Below are 15,508 nucleotides of genomic sequence, written 5' to 3'. Positions count from 1 at the left end.
GGGCCGAGCGGAAGTACGGGGCACGACCACCGGAAGAACTTCCGCATAGAGAACGTTGTTAGTCACGCTGCACTAGTTGATGGACATCTTTCACAAGTTCATTCAATATCTACAAACTACGTGTTAATAACAACACAGCATAATTACAATATTTGGGTTTTATGTTCATTATTACCCCAATGTGTTAAGCGCACTTCCTTTTAGCATTTTTAAGACATTTGACACACTTGCGCGCTTCCTTTCAGACTTTAGACGTATTTGTTTACTCAACATCAAAGTCTATGAACTTGTGTATTTATTTCTTTCATTTGTATGTATTTATTGCTCTGCTTCACTCTTTGACATTCAGTCAAGAGAAAGTTGCTGCATATTTTGTGTTTTAATGTTGTGCATATTAAGACGAAGAAGACTACACAGCCCATCATGCGGTGCGCGCAGTGTATGTCACGTGGGTCAGAGGCGGAAGAGCACTTCTAGCATTGGGCTAAAAACACAGTCGCTTCAGTTGCAGTGTCGATGAAAATCATCTTAATCTGAGTTTATAGTCGATGAAAGTTTAATGCTCGACGATCAGAACACGACAACAGATCAGCGTTCACAACACGACACGTGATGGATGAGAGCAAGGAGAGTTAACGTTATATAACAATCATATAAACACTAACTTACTTAACATTCTGCCTTCATTTGATACATTTACTAACTGTGAAAAAGTGATTTATTATTAAAAGGATATAATAACCTACCTTGTTTTGAACATTGTTCTACTGTACATTGTGTTCTTGTAAGTAACGATACTGTAGGACATGACAATCATTCACTATGTTGTAGTTTTCATATTATTTTACTTTCATTCAAGTTCATTTCTGGAGTAGCTTCACAGTAAACGCATATTAATATAGACAGTACACAAAAGTATAGAAATAGGTTCTATACCCAATAATGTCAGTGTTTAAGAGTTGATGCAGCACATTTAATGTCAGCGTCTCTTGGGGTTTTCAGATGGGTGGTGGTAAAGTAAAGAAACCTGGTAAACGCGGGCGTAAACCTGCCAAGATCGACCTGAAGGCCAAACTGGAGAGAAGCAGACAGAGCGCGCGTGAGTGTCGTGCCAGGAAGAAGCTGCGTTACCAGTATCTGGAGGAACTGGTATCCAGTAAAGAGAGAGCCATCTGTGCCCTGAGAGAGGAGCTGGAGATGGTAAACACCTCTCTGTTGACATGATGATGATGATGATGTGTGTTTGATGTGCTGTTGTGTCTTCAGTATAAGCAGTGGTGTTTGGCCATGGATCAGGGGAAAATACCATCTGAAATTAAAGCTCTTTTAACCGGAGAGGACCAGAAGCCACCACAGAGCTCCGGCACCAAAATACCCAAAAACAGCAAATTCAGCTCCACAGGAACGGGCCAGAACAAGATGGCACTGTAATTAACACGCGGTCAGAGGACACGGATCAGTTCTAGAGAACGATAAATGTTTGTTAACAGTATTGAATGTGGACACAGTGTTTTATTTGTTTGGTAATGTTATGTTAAATAAGCTCATTTTATGAAAGAAGTCAGAAAGGATCATTCACATTCATCTGACATTCGTTGAATATTTATGTGGTGTGACTGTGTCTTCCTTTATATATTTCATGTGGAATCTTTCTGCTTCCAAATATGTAAGGTTTCAACATTCACAAAGTCAATAGAGAGAGGAAGGTTTATATACGCGAGATAAATGCCAGAATCTTTTCTGGTGATTGGGATTAAATGTCACACACCATAAAACCTTCACAGATGAGAACACTATGTTGTCATGATCGGCCTTTTGCACTTTAAAAAAAATTGAAGATTTCAACGCATAGCACTTGTTTTTGGCTCTTGTATAAATTGAGGTGGTGTGTCGTGACTCGAGAGGAATTAATGTTTGTTGTATTTATTTCATTAACGGAACCTTAAATGCACTTTCCTTAAAAGCTCTTTTATTCTGCTCGTGCTTCAATATCTTTATATTCATTTTTGCTTTGTGTTTCTATTTGACAGTCACAACTAATAAAAAAACAACACAAAAGCACTTAACAGATTTAGAAAATGGTTGAAAGATTGTTGTTATCTGCCCAAATGTTTTACTTTCGCTTTGTTTTCATTTCAAGTTTAATAACTCAAATGTAGTTTCATTTCTCGTGATCACAATTTGTTGTCTTTGGCATATTTTAGAGATAGATATTTTTATATGAAATGGCATTTGTTGAAGACATCCTTTGCAGAAATAGTCCTGTGACCAATGTTGCTTTGCAGTTGTTTTGTGATCTTGTGTATGATATAAACACGTCCCACCTTTATATGTCGCTCATTTTTTGTTCTAGAAAATCTAACTTGTGTATAAAAATAAAAGTCACAAATGATATAACTCATGACATGAATGATCTGTAAACATGTGGCGTCTTGAAAGGAGATTTTTGAAGTTGCTGTAATAAAATGAATGAGACTGAAGGGAAATCATTGTTCTTTAACAGACGCACAGTTTGTAGGAATCTGCAACATTTTTTAATTTAATATTGAATCATATCGTAACAAATGAAAGTCTTCAGTGTGTCTGGATCCAATCAGTAAACAACAGACGTCAGATATTCAGAAAGTTTAATTGTAAAATGACATTGTCTGCATCATAAACATCACAGATAACAATGAGAAACAGTTGAACTGTAACTACAGGCACAAAAACACAAGTGTGTGTGTCTTACATTAACACATACCAGACCATCAGAAAAACACAAACAAACAGAAAAACACAGAACAAGAGCTTTCAGGATTATGAGCTTTCTCCATCATCATCTGTTAGCACCATGTGATATTGGATTGTTTCTATTGTGCCGTCTACATGTACATTATAAAACGTACACTTAACAGACATTATGGAAGTTGTTTTCATTTTCTAGCAATATCACGATGAAGTGAATATGAAATTATTTCACTCACTAGATCAAGTGCCATTCAACAATTCATAATTCAGATATTTTCTTCTGAATAGTGTTAAATATTGTTCAAAAGACTATTTTTATTCATCTGTAATATCCCTTTAACTCCCGTTTCTTGATCTTCCAGGATGGAAAAAGAGCACAAACAAAAGCATCGATGGATTTTGTGAATTCCTTTAGTCTGACTCGCTCATGTCAGTGAAACGACATTTTCTCATCCCATGTCAGCAATCTCGAAGTCTGTAATGACGACACAAACACACACAGAACATGAACATGAGACTCTTTATACAAAAGTGTTTGGTGGGTTGGTGCTGATAGGCCAGGCTAATTTCTTCTCCTTTGCTTCTCGGTCAAAAGTGTCATAAACCGAGTCTTTGATGAGGGTCTTTTCCGGCACAGGAATATCAACCACCCCGACGTAGTTCTTTTTAGCTATTCGCGAGCTTGCCGTGATGGTGTACGCGTTACTACGGTAACACTTCATGGAGGACATGCAGAAAGTTTCCCGCATGCCACGTCTGAAGTTGGCGTTGTACACGGAGTAGAGCGTGGGCTTGGAAGCCGTGGAGCTGAAGGAGATCCAGACCACGGCGATGAAGAACAGCGTCCCCTGTCTGCTGGGCCCTGACACGGCTGCGGGATGCCAGAGCTGAGCCACGTAAAACGGCATCCAGCTGAGAAGAAACATCACGTTGAGCATCAGGAACATCTTGATGGTTTTGACTTTAGTTCTGGGGACGATGTTCATGGTTCTGCGGACCGTGCGACCGTCCGTGCCGATCCTCCAGATGTATCGGACAACCCTCTGGTAGAAAGACACGATGAGAAGTGCCGGCACCAGGAACCCGAAGAGCAGATGAACAACCGCGTACGCCACCCCGTCCCAGGAGTCGGGCAGGAAAAAGTCACAGTGGTCCGGAGACGCCGAAGAACCGTAGAAGAACAAGCACGGAGACACGAAAGCGGCGTCAAAGAGCCAAGACGCCAGAATCATCCGTTTGGCCTTCTCGCGCGACACTTTGAAGCTCAGAGGGTACACGATGGTGTAAAAACGGTCGACGCAGATGGACAGAAGCACGTAGACTTGAACACCGGGGCACAAATGCTGCAGGTAACGCACGGCTTTGCACGCGGCGACGGTCAGAGGCCAGTAACCCACAGACACCTGCAGCAGGATGAAGGGAGCGCACGCCAGACTCAACAACAGATCCGCGCAAGCCATCGACACCACAAAATAGTTGGTAGTGGATTGTGTTCTGCGACTGCGATGGATCACCAGACAAACCAGAGAGTTGCCCAGAACCGATATCACCCAGAAGACAGCGAAGATCAGCCCGAGAAGCGTCACCTCGGCAGGGCTCAGATCGTATGAGGTCAGAGAGCCGTTGGTCTGTGAGGATGAGGCGGACGGGCCGTCCAGACGACAGAGGATGGCAGAGGGCGGTGTGGACGAATCGTTTCTGTCAGAGTGGTTGATGGTGGGGTAGAAGACGAGCGATGAGTGGAAAGAGGGCTTTACACCCTCCACAGACTGAAGAAACACCATCTTCCCTCCTGCGCTGAAACACAACACACCTTCAGTTAAACCATCGCTTAACAACATTCTCCCCTACACAACAACACAAGTCAACAGGTTTCATCGATTTCATCGAACATCTGTGTGTGTGTGTGTGTGTGTGTGTGATGACCATCTAGAGATGATTAAACTCTGACATACATTTGTGTTGTATTTCATTTCTTATTGTTCTTAGTGGAAACCCAAATAAACTTTGTTCATTTTATTGTGTCATCACTTCTCCTGCTTGCTGTTCTCTCCTGTTAGGTCAGTTACATCATCATGATATCAGAATGGAATAACACTACGATATTATTTTGGATCAATAACAACAAGATAGTATAAACTATCAGAGCTAATCACTTGCCATGTCGGCAAGAATCAGATCTATCAACAGTTTATCAAACCCGTCCTGCATGCTCATCTTTTGTCCGAGACAAGCGCGTCCAAACGTGTTTCCATGGTGATAACAATGACTCCTCTTGTAAGGCTTCATCAGGCCTCCTGTCACCTCACGACCTGTGTGTGTGTGTTTATAATCCTCAGTGAACAGACGTGTGTCAGATGATATTCTATTACAGCCACAAGAGACACAAACCTCCACAGACATTCATTAACACAACTGTGTGTTGTGTGCTGATGTCAGTATTGTGTTCACTCTGGGGAAATGTGTGTGTGTGTGTGTGTGTGTTGAATTCATGAACCCTTGACAACATCAGCTGATCTTCTGATGTCTGTGTTTCACTCTGAGATTCAAGAAACACACACACATTGAGGCTTTTATACTGAATAAACTGATTATTGTCAACACAAATCATCACACAAACCTTTATGCATTTTTACATTTTTAAATAAACATCATTTAGTCTGATTTATAGTTGAATTAAATCGCCAGTGTAGGACTTTGACCATCAGTGTGATGACATTTCGTCCTGTAAACACACACACACACAATGAATTTAATATGGTTATGTTTTTTATGTAAATACTTACATTAAATATCTGATTTACATGTAAAAAACAATAGTTTCTGTGATAGAATGTAAACATTCTGACCTGAATGAACAGTAGATTTCCACTCTAAAGGTTTATACAGATGAATTGCGTTATTGTTGTGTTGAGTGTTCGTTTTAAATGTCGCGAGGCCTGTGAATGTGTCTGATAATCATTTTCAATCTGATCATATACACTGTCAATATAACTCCCGTTATGAATCAGACATTACAGTCAGACAGAAGAAATCAGATCGTTCGTACCTTAGATCTCTGCTGTTCTCCGATCGGTTTCTTCTTTCTCCATCGTCCTCATCATTGGCTCATGAACATGATTAACTCGATTATCATCCGTCAGATATCAATCGACACGATCCGATCACATCACATTCATATTAGTCCGCATCAGACTCCAGCAATCATATCAGACCCAATACGTGACGTCACGCTCCAGTATCCGCCTCGTGAATATTCATGAGCTACAATAACGCTCGCGTGCAGCAACACAATATCACCGTTTTATGATTCTTTTAAATAAATAAAACACGAACATCAATCAGTATAAACACAGAATCATCTATATTGATTCATTATGGACATTGATTGTTAGGGTTGATGTTTAAGACAACATTTGACAGCTTACAATCATTTCAATATATTTATAGCGTTAAAAACAGATCGCCCTCTCAGTCCGATGAATGAAAAGTGGCTGATTCGAGCTCTGTGCGTTATCAGATCGCGATGTGTTAGTAAAACGACACACAAACACGCTTGAAGCGATCAGATCAGTCATGTCGAGGACGCTCACGAGGTTTTTACATAAGCAATACTGATGCTGTTACCATAGCAACGGAAGTGCTGAGTATGGACTGTTCTTTTGTGTCTGTATTCATGGGGGGTTGACGTTAACCTTCATTCTGTTTAATATAAACACATCAAACCCTGTTCCACACACGTTTGTTCTACGGCAGAATTTAGTCTCTTCAATATAATTCATTCAAACACACACACACACGTTTCTTCTGTTTGTGGTGGAGCCCTTTGTGTGAATAAAAGCATTATGGGTAGAGAAGTCCATGTACAACAACAAAATGCTGTGAGCGCTGCTCTTTAATGCACATTTACAGAGACTGATACTTAACATCTATTTATAATGCAAGCCATTGATGAAATGACAACAGTGGTGTTCAGTATGTGAAGCCATCCTTCACCCAAACTTCATGAACACAAGAGAAACTGATTTCGTATAAGGTAACATAAAAGTCATGATGTAATATGTAAAAAAGAGAAAGCAAGTCTCCCATATGTATTTACATTCTATTCATATGTACAGAGAGCTAACAGAATCTACAGTCAGATGAGAGCGGTCACATCCGCTCCACATTTCTGATCCCTCCATCAACGGTCAGTGTACCGAACCTGAAACACACAAACTAGAGTCCCTCAATAACATCACTCGTCTTTTCAATTAAATAATCATTAAGTTCAACATCACAATAGTTGTTTGTGTTTTCTAAGTGAGGAACCGAAATAAAATCACCTCTCCAGGAACAGATTATTCTCTGCTAACTCTTTCACCACTCCCTCCATCTCCTCTTTCAGTTTCTTCATCCTGTAATCCAGACGTCTGTCATTATCATGTACACAAAATCTCACAATCACGTTTACACGGCTAGTCAAGTGATGACAGAAAGACTGACCCGAGGGTCATCTCCACCAGTGTGCTGGGACTAAGATACGCCTGCGGCTTCATTCCACCAGACGTCATGGGTACCATCTTCTGAGGTAACTGATCCAACAGCTACACGAAACACACACACACACACACACACGAGGAGAGTCTGTTAGAATGTGTGTCATGCAGCCTAAAGTAAACACAACAGAGAGCATTTCCTGTTTACACACCTTGTACACATGCTGCGTGAGCACATTCACTTCCTGTTCCATTCCGCTGAACTGAGCCGTCAGAGACAGAAGATGTTTCCTCACATGATGAACCTTCCTGTGACAAAACATTCAATTACACACATTTACCATTAGGCATTAAGAAGACCATTTATCCCAAGTGACGTACAGGAGGCAAGGAAACAACGTAGCGGCAAATCATAGAGGTGAAAACACACTGAATAACAGCATCAATGTCATCATAAACATCACAAACACACCTTTGTTTTGGTCTCTTTCTGAGGACCTGTTATTGTTCTTATACAATTTATTTGATTTTATAATCGCTTTGCATCGCTTAGCTGTCATAGTTGACTTCCTTCAGTAATATTATCATCAGAAAATAACCATCCCAGTTTCCATGGCAACAGGGCTACTGATACTCTAACATGAATGTTAAACTGAATGTTTGTGTTTATCAGCTATTGTGCTAAAGCAAAAAAGAAAACCAAGTTTGTTTACAGCAGTCTTAACCATGGTCAAATGAAAACCACAATCAATCAGATCAGTGTAACTGCAAAAAAGAGAAAATGATCAGTTCTCCTCTAGAACCTTTCAAATTAATCTGATCTAGAGTACTGTGGTCGTTTGGAGATCTTACTTCATCCATTCTTCACTCTTAGAGATAAAGAGGCGATATTTCATGGCACATTCATCTGTGAAGAGCGCTCGGGCTTTAGTGGCGTGAAGAACCAGCTTCTGTCTGTGGAACCGAGAGAGAAAGATTCAGCTCAGCAGAACATTTCAGAAACACCGCTGCAACGTTTCAGATGGGTACAGGAAATCACAGACTCACTTGTCAAACTTGTGAATCTGTTCTTCGTTATAAGGCAAACCTGCAGAAGAAAGAAACATTTAACAACTAACAACATTCCAGAATTATCAGATGAATCAGAAGATTGATAATGAATCAGTGTGTTGATGAATCAGAAGAATGATAATGAATCAGTGTGTTGATGAATCAGAAGAATGATAATGAATCAGTGTGTTGATGAATCAGAAGAATGATAATGAATCAGTTTGTTGATGAATCAGAAAAATGATAATGAATCAGTGTGTTGATGAATCAGAAGATTGATAATGAATCAGTGTGTTGATGAATCAGAAAAATGATAATGAATCAGTGTGTTGATGAATCATAAAAATTATAATGAATCAGTGTGTTGATGAATCATAAAAATGATAATGAATCAGTTTGTTGATGAATCATAAAAATGATAATGAATCAGTGTGTTGATGAATCAGAAGATTGATAATGAATCAGTGTGTTGATGAATCATAAAAATGATAATTAATCAGTGTGTTGATGAATCAGAAGAATGATAATGAATCAGTGTGTTGATGAATCAGAAAAATTATAATGAATCAGTGTGTTGATGAATCAGAAAAATTATAATGAATCAGTGTGTTGATGAATCAGAAGAATGATAATGAATCAGTGTGTTGATGAATCAGAAAAATGATAATGAATCAGTGTGTTGATGAATCAGAAGAATGATAATGAATCAGTGTGTTGATGAATCAAAAAAATTATAATGAATCAGTTTGTTGATGAATCAGAAGAATGATAATGAATCAGTGTGTTGATGAATCATAAAAATGATAATGAATCAGTGTGTTGATGAATCAGAAGAATGATAATGAATCAGTGTGTTGATGAATCAGAAGAATGGTAATGAATCAGTGTGTTGATGAATCAGAAGAATGATAATGAATTTGGAGAAAGCATTCGACTGTGTCCCTCGCGGCATCCTGTGGAGGGTGCTTCGGGAGTATGGGGTCTGTGGTCCTTTGCTAAGGGCTGTCAGGTCCCTGTACGACCGAAGCAGGAGCTTGGTTCGCATTGCCGGCAGTAAGTCGGACCTGTTCCCAGTGCATGTCGGACTCCGGCAGGGCTGCCCTTTGTCACCGGTTCTGTTCGTAATTTTTATGGACAGAATTTCTAGGCGCAGCCAAGGGCCGGAGGGTGTCAGGTTTGGGGACCACACGATCTCGTCTCTGCTATTTGCGGATGATGTCGTCGTGTTGGCCCCTTCAAACCAGGACCTTCAGCATGCACTGGGACGGTTTACAGCAGAGTGTGAAGCGGCTGGAATGAAAATCAGTACCTCCAAATCCGAGGCCATGGTCCTCAGTCGGAAAAGGGTGGCTTGCCCACTTCAGGTTGGTGGAGAGTTCCTTCCTCAAGTGGAGGAGTTTAAGTATCTCGGGGTCTTGTTCACGAGTGAGGGGAGGAGGGAACGGGAGATTGACAGACGGATCGGTGCAGCTTCTGCAGTAATGCGGTCGATGTACCGGTCCGTCGTGGTGAAGAAAGAGCTGAGCCGCAAGGCGAAGCTCTCAATTTACCGGTCAATCTACGTTCCTACTCTCACCTATGGTCATGAGCTTTGGGTCATGACCGAAAGGACAAGATCCCGGATACAGGCGGCTGAAATGAGCTTCCTCCGCAGGGTGGCTGGGCGATCCCTTAGAGATAGGGTGAGAAGCTCGGTCACCCGCGAGGAGCTCGGAGTAGAGCCGCTGCTCCTCCACATCGAGAGGGGTCAGCTGAGGTGGCTTGGGCATCTGTTACGGATGCCTACTGGACGCCTTCCTCGGAAGGTGTTCCGGGCCCGTCCGACCGGGAGGAGACCCCGGGGAAGACCTAGGACACGCTGGTGGGACTATGTCTCCCGGCTGGCCTGGGAACGCCTCGGTGTCCCCCCGGAAGAGCTGGAGGAAGTGTCTAGGGTGAGGGATGTCTGGGCATCTCTGCTTAGACTGCTGCCCCCGCGACCCGGTCCCGGATAAGCGGAAGAAAATGGATGGATGGATGGATAATGAATCAGTGTGTTGATGAATCAGAAGAATGATAATGAATCAGTGTGTTGATGAATCATAAAAATGATAATGAATCAGTGTGTTGATGAATCAGAAGAATGATAATGTTTGAGACTCACGTCTCTCTGCTTTGTCTTTCTTGAACTGCTGGTAGATGCTGCTGATGGCGTCCAGCAGAACTTTGAGCTTCTCCACACTACATGACAAACACAATCAGTCTGACATACACACAACTACATGTTACACACTTGCATGTTGACAGAAACACGCTGACTCACTTTCTGTCCTCTGGGTGAGTTCCCACTTGTTGTGTCCATGCGTCTGTCAGTGTGCCTCCCGACAGGAACATGTTGCTGATGTCCTGAAGCGTTTGCTCCATTGAAGCTAAAGAGTTGGAAAGCTGAACACAGATCAGAGCGTCACTGTGATGAGTGTCTGCATTAACTGCATCACCATTTCCTCATCCACACACATACACGTGTGATACACAGCAAACATCACAGAGCTCACACTTTGTCATAGAGAACAAGTGAAGATCTCACCCTCATCACCTTCTTCCTCATGTCTCTGATTTCATCATATTCTGCCGAGGCCATGTTCCCCTGCATCAGCACCTCACACCTGAAACACACACATCATCATCATCATCATCATCATCATCATCATAATGTGTGTGTCTGATCTCTGTGTGTGTGTGTGTGTCTCACAGCTGCTCGGCTTTCTCCAGCGTCTGACTGCAGCTATTACACATGTGGATCAGTTCACTCTTCTTGTGTGTCGTCTCACTGTATTCGTCTCTGATCAGCTCACTGAAACACACATCATCACAGCGTGAGACAGAGCGACTCTTTCGTCACTTCATCTTGTGTTATTCATCAACTCACATCAATCCTCTGACGCCTTTTCTCACCAGCTCCTGATAGAGGAGCAGAGAGTCTGATGTCTTCCACAGATATCCCACATCACCTGCAAACGTCTGCATACAAACACACAGACGTTACACACACGACGCCTGTTTCATCATGATGTCTTCTCACTGTAACGTAACATACAGTACAGCCTGAGCTGTCACAAGGCCCTCGCTCACCTTTGCATAGCTTGCATCCAAATCCAGATCATAACGGGGCTGAACTTTAGGTGGACAGGCTGCAAACACACATGATCAATGTTATTATCATCTGCAGCAGTGGACATCACAAACATCATCATCATCATCACAAGAGACTGATGCTGTATGTGTTCATAATGAGATGAAATACTGACGGTCTTCAAACACCAGTCCAACGGTGTTCACCGGGTCTCTGCTCAGGAGCATGATGGGATTGTCTCTGCTGCTCTTGGGGAAGGTCTGTGCTTGCTGGTTTGGGTCGAGAACGAGACGTTGGCCCTCATAAAGGAAATCCTGATGTGATGGAGTTATGTTGGTGCGTCTGAAGAGAAGTTCCTGAAACAGATTTGCTCTGAACAAACACAAAACAGAATACAAACAAATCAAAGACAGAACAGGAAATTATATCATGCGTGTGGACTCACGTGTCGTGTGTTTGTTGCGTGTGGACTTTCGTGTCGTGTGTGTTGTGTCTGGACTCACGTGTTGTACGTGTGGATGTAGATGTGGTGAAGAGTGGCTTGCTGCAGACTGAACACATAAATCACCACACGGTGTAAAATGTCACTGGTTTCAGCAAAGAACTGATCAAAACCCCAACACTTCTCTGGATCGGCTTCGAGAATGTTTGCCAGCACAGGCGTGAGGAGACTCTGAAGACCTCTGACACACACACACAGAGAGAGATAGAGAGAGAGAGAGTGCAATAAGTGACAGCAGTAATGGAACATGTGAATGTTTTTCTCTCGACTCACTTTGACACACTACACGACACCGGCATCTCTGTGCTCCACTCAATCTTTCCGTTCTCAAACTTCTGATGTCCTGAGATGGCACCTGAAGGTTTCTCTGTGATGATCTTATACCTGCAGACGACACAAACACACGTGTAATAACCACACGTGACACACACATACACACACAGGCGATGTGATCGCTCAGTCTTACATGACTTCTTTATTTCTGCGAGGTCCTTCAAACGGTCTGAACGGCAGACTCCCTGTGGCCGCGTGGTAGAACGTCACACCGATGCTCCACAAATCCACCGTAGCTCCATATTTCTTCTGATGATCTTTTCTCAACACAGCTCGCTCATACATGTCTGGATGCTGCACGACACACACGGATTCAAAACACTCATATCAAGATTTCTCCTCAAAACCATACAAAGACAGCTGCGTTTTTTTCAACACAAGAGATTAGCCGTAATCCTCATCTCACCAGATATTCTTCAGTGCCGTAGAGTGACACGAACTGCTCGTCGTCATCGAGCTCACGCGCGGCTCCGAAGTCAGTTAGTTTATAGACGGAGCGTCCGTCCTCTCCAATCATACGCATGATGTTTCCCGGCTTGATGTCACGATGGACGATTCCGTACTCACGGAGATGATTCATTCCTGCCACTGAAACACACGTCCGTGTTAATAACACACACCTGACACACACACACCTGACTGAAACCACAGACTGATGAATTACCAACGTCCTGCAGAACGATGAGGAACTCGTCCTCTGGGAGGCCGTAAGCGTTCGTGGGCTCCTCCAGCACAGTGTATAAACTGCCACAGGGACAATACTCCATCACCAACACCTTATGACGAGTGTTTGACTGAGACATGACAAAGAAATCCATGACATTACACACATCACTGTGATCGTGTGAATCAGAGCAACACACACTGAACATTAGACAAACATCAGTGTGTGGGTGTGAAGACTCTCACCTCCTCCTCCACAGCGAAGAGCTTCACAATGTTTTTGTGGTTTAACTTCTTTAAAACCTCAAACTCCCTCATCTGAACGTCCAGCGGACGCAGAAAACTCAGATTGTTGAAAACTTTGACCGCATAAAGGTCACCTGTTTTCTACACAGAGAGAGAGAGAGAGATCATAATGTTAGTAGGGATACATGATACATGCACATCTGTGTGTGCGCAGCATGATTTCAGATGAATAACAATGTGACGCATCAAATCTTTATTCTCGTGTACAACACACAGTTACCTTGTGTCTACCGCGGTACACATTTGCTGTGGCTCCCTGACCCAGCAGGTCTGACATCAGCCACAGGTAGTTTGAAGTACTCTGCATGACGTCTGTAGATTCACCTGAAGCACGTGACCATACCAATCATTACTTATTCATAAGCATCACATTTAATCAGCAAATACAACGTAAAAATCAGTTAGCAAGAATCACGTTATATCAGATATACAGCTGCGTTAACATTCAGTAGTCTTTATGGTGTAGTGTCATAAACAAACTTAATCTACAGCCACGTTAAACACTTAAAGTTAGCTTTCAGTTTCCCGCACAACACTCACATTTAACACTGCAGTCACAGATCATCAATCAATCATCAACACTTTGATAATAATAAGTGTATAATAATAATAATAATAATATAGTAATATGACATATATTTTAATAAGATCAAGATAATAACGATGAATGTTTTGAAATCAGGGTGACGTCACAGATCTGCGGGAATTTCCCATCAGCGCGTGAATCTTGCGTAATTTTAGCAAGAAACAAAACTTAAATGATCCAAAAGCAATAAAACCCGATCCGATAGTGAATCGCGTGGATCTGACGTTAAGTGTCCGGACGGGTGACTGTCGAACCGAGTGAAACTGAAAGTACATCGAGTACGAGTTTAAAAGAGAATTACGCGTTTTATTATTCAACTGAATCCGATTTTAATGAAGAAATTACATTTAATTCCCCGCTTAACACGAGTCGATAAATATAAGTTATAAAAAAACACTGGGATTGAAGCGCTGCATCGGCCCTCCTGACGTCGGTTTACTAAAGTAACGTTAAATACAGCAGTAATACACAATCAGTATAAACAACACGTCACTCGTGAAGTTATGATTCATATCTAATCGACGTTTATAATGTCTGTGTGTTTTATTTTCTTACCCCGAGAGCTTGAGATTCTCTTCCGCTTTCCGTGTTTTCATCACATGAACCACAGACGCCGTTCAATAGAACCCCAGCATACTCCTCCTGTCTGAAGTATGCATGTCCTATATCCGTTGTATACTGCGCAGTATGCAGTACTTATGCCAAACAGCATCCGAAACTGCATTGTTGCATACCGATGAACAGCGCCGCGCATGCGTAGGGCACCAAGTGCTAAAGAACATTTTGTAATCTAATATTATGTCATTAGGCTATAGAAATATTATTAGGCAGGTACATTTTAGCCATGTATATGTAAAAAAAACGGCCGAACAATCCCGTGCCAAAATGGCTAGCAGCGGCACACAACTATGAGAACAAGCTAGCACTGAATATGGGTGGGTGAATTGATCTAAATTTAGCCTTTTTATTTTAGAATTATATTTATTTTTATTGTAATGTTTACATTTTATTTGGCAGAAATTGTCATTATCTTTGTGAGTTTTCTGTTTATTAGTGCAGTAACGCACTGCTGTGGTACCGGCATGTACTGATAGATGGCGCTACTGAGACCCAGATGGAGAGAGAAATCGGTGAAAAACATATGGCAAAAACTATATAAAACTGCTAATATAAACATGTAATACACATATAACCTGATAATAATATATTGTCAATATAATGCGAGTACTGTTAACGGACTTTTGATGTCTTAGTTAATTTGTGTCACCTTTATGAGTGGTATAATTCGTCGTTCATTCTCGTCAGCAGAGTGGCGCAGCGGAAGCGTGCTGGGCCCATAACCCAGAGGTCGATGGATCGAAACCATCCTCTGCTAGTTTTATTATTTATGCGAAATACGTGAGAATTATTCATTCGATTCAACATTAAGACATCAATGATCACAAAGCGCGTCATTTTCTTCCACCCAGCCAGATAAATAAGTCAGAAGAGCTCATGAAAGTATGACAGAAGTATAACAAAAAACCCTATAAGGACACCTAATGTCAAACAATAATATAGTATAACGTTTACAAATTCCCTAAATGAATTTAACATTGATATTTTCTATTCATATGCGTTAATGACTGATTGTTATGTTTAGCAGGATATTTCGTGTTTTAATGTCGTTTAATTGAAATGTAGTGAGTTTAAAGGAGGACTCGCTGGTTAGACTCAATCGATCTTTTGTTCTGCTCTGTTTGAACTAA

General features: G+C 41.7%; 3 protein-coding genes across 12 annotated transcripts; 1 reads left to right on the top strand and 2 right to left on the bottom strand.

Moving 5' to 3' along the window:
- The first annotated feature begins 2 nt into the window (after positions 1-2).
- On the top strand, positions 3-2,670 carry crebl2 (cAMP responsive element binding protein-like 2). Of its 2 annotated transcripts, none has more exons than XM_079453897.1 (3): positions 3-631; positions 1,003-1,200; positions 1,267-2,670. In XM_079453897.1, exons 1-3 carry the CDS (start codon positions 617-619, stop codon positions 1,429-1,431), a joined length of 378 nt encoding a protein of 125 aa, XP_079310023.1. In that variant the 5' UTR covers positions 3-616; the 3' UTR covers positions 1,432-2,670. The 2 variants fall into 2 exon arrangements, with proteins under 2 accessions (XP_079310023.1, XP_079310024.1); XM_079453898.1 differs by having other exon boundaries at positions 490-627; positions 1,267-2,483.
- Positions 2,612-5,966, bottom strand: gpr19 (G protein-coupled receptor 19). Of its 2 annotated transcripts, none has more exons than XM_079453895.1 (2): positions 5,780-5,966; positions 2,612-4,527 (listed from the first exon to the last, which is right to left on the bottom strand). In XM_079453895.1, exon 2 carries the CDS (start codon positions 4,512-4,514, stop codon positions 3,252-3,254), a length of 1,263 nt encoding a protein of 420 aa, XP_079310021.1. In that variant the 5' UTR covers positions 4,515-4,527; positions 5,780-5,966; the 3' UTR covers positions 2,612-3,251. The 2 variants fall into 2 exon arrangements, with proteins under 2 accessions (XP_079310021.1, XP_079310022.1); XM_079453896.1 differs by having other exon boundaries at positions 2,613-4,522; positions 5,780-5,912.
- A 641-nt stretch (positions 5,967-6,607) lies between these two features.
- On the bottom strand, positions 6,608-14,495 carry tbk1 (TANK-binding kinase 1). Of its 8 annotated transcripts, none has more exons than XM_079454644.1 (21): positions 14,316-14,495; positions 13,395-13,498; positions 13,115-13,255; positions 12,870-12,999; positions 12,612-12,793; positions 12,339-12,499; positions 12,146-12,256; positions 11,874-12,053; positions 11,546-11,742; positions 11,370-11,428; positions 11,167-11,258; positions 10,990-11,091; positions 10,834-10,903; positions 10,561-10,682; positions 10,402-10,478; positions 8,256-8,295; positions 8,061-8,162; positions 7,421-7,517; positions 7,216-7,316; positions 7,056-7,127; positions 6,608-6,934 (listed from the first exon to the last, which is right to left on the bottom strand). In XM_079454644.1, exons 2-21 carry the CDS (start codon positions 13,479-13,481, stop codon positions 6,883-6,885), a joined length of 2,175 nt encoding a protein of 724 aa, XP_079310770.1. In that variant the 5' UTR covers positions 13,482-13,498; positions 14,316-14,495; the 3' UTR covers positions 6,608-6,882. The 8 variants fall into 8 exon arrangements, with proteins under 8 accessions (XP_079310770.1, XP_079310771.1, XP_079310769.1 ...); XM_079454645.1 differs by having other exon boundaries at positions 6,608-6,948; positions 10,825-10,903; positions 14,316-14,479; XM_079454643.1 differs by having other exon boundaries at positions 10,825-10,903; positions 14,316-14,452.
- Between the last annotated feature and the right edge of the window lie 1,013 nt (positions 14,496-15,508).

The sequence above is a fragment of the Barbatula barbatula genome (genome assembly GCF_947034865.1).
Source record: "Barbatula barbatula genome assembly, chromosome: 4".
In the NCBI taxonomy this organism is placed as follows: Eukaryota; Metazoa; Chordata; class Actinopteri; order Cypriniformes; family Nemacheilidae; genus Barbatula; species Barbatula barbatula.
The sequence above is the reverse complement of the archived record's forward strand: the minus strand, read 5'-3'. Positions and strand labels throughout refer to the sequence as shown.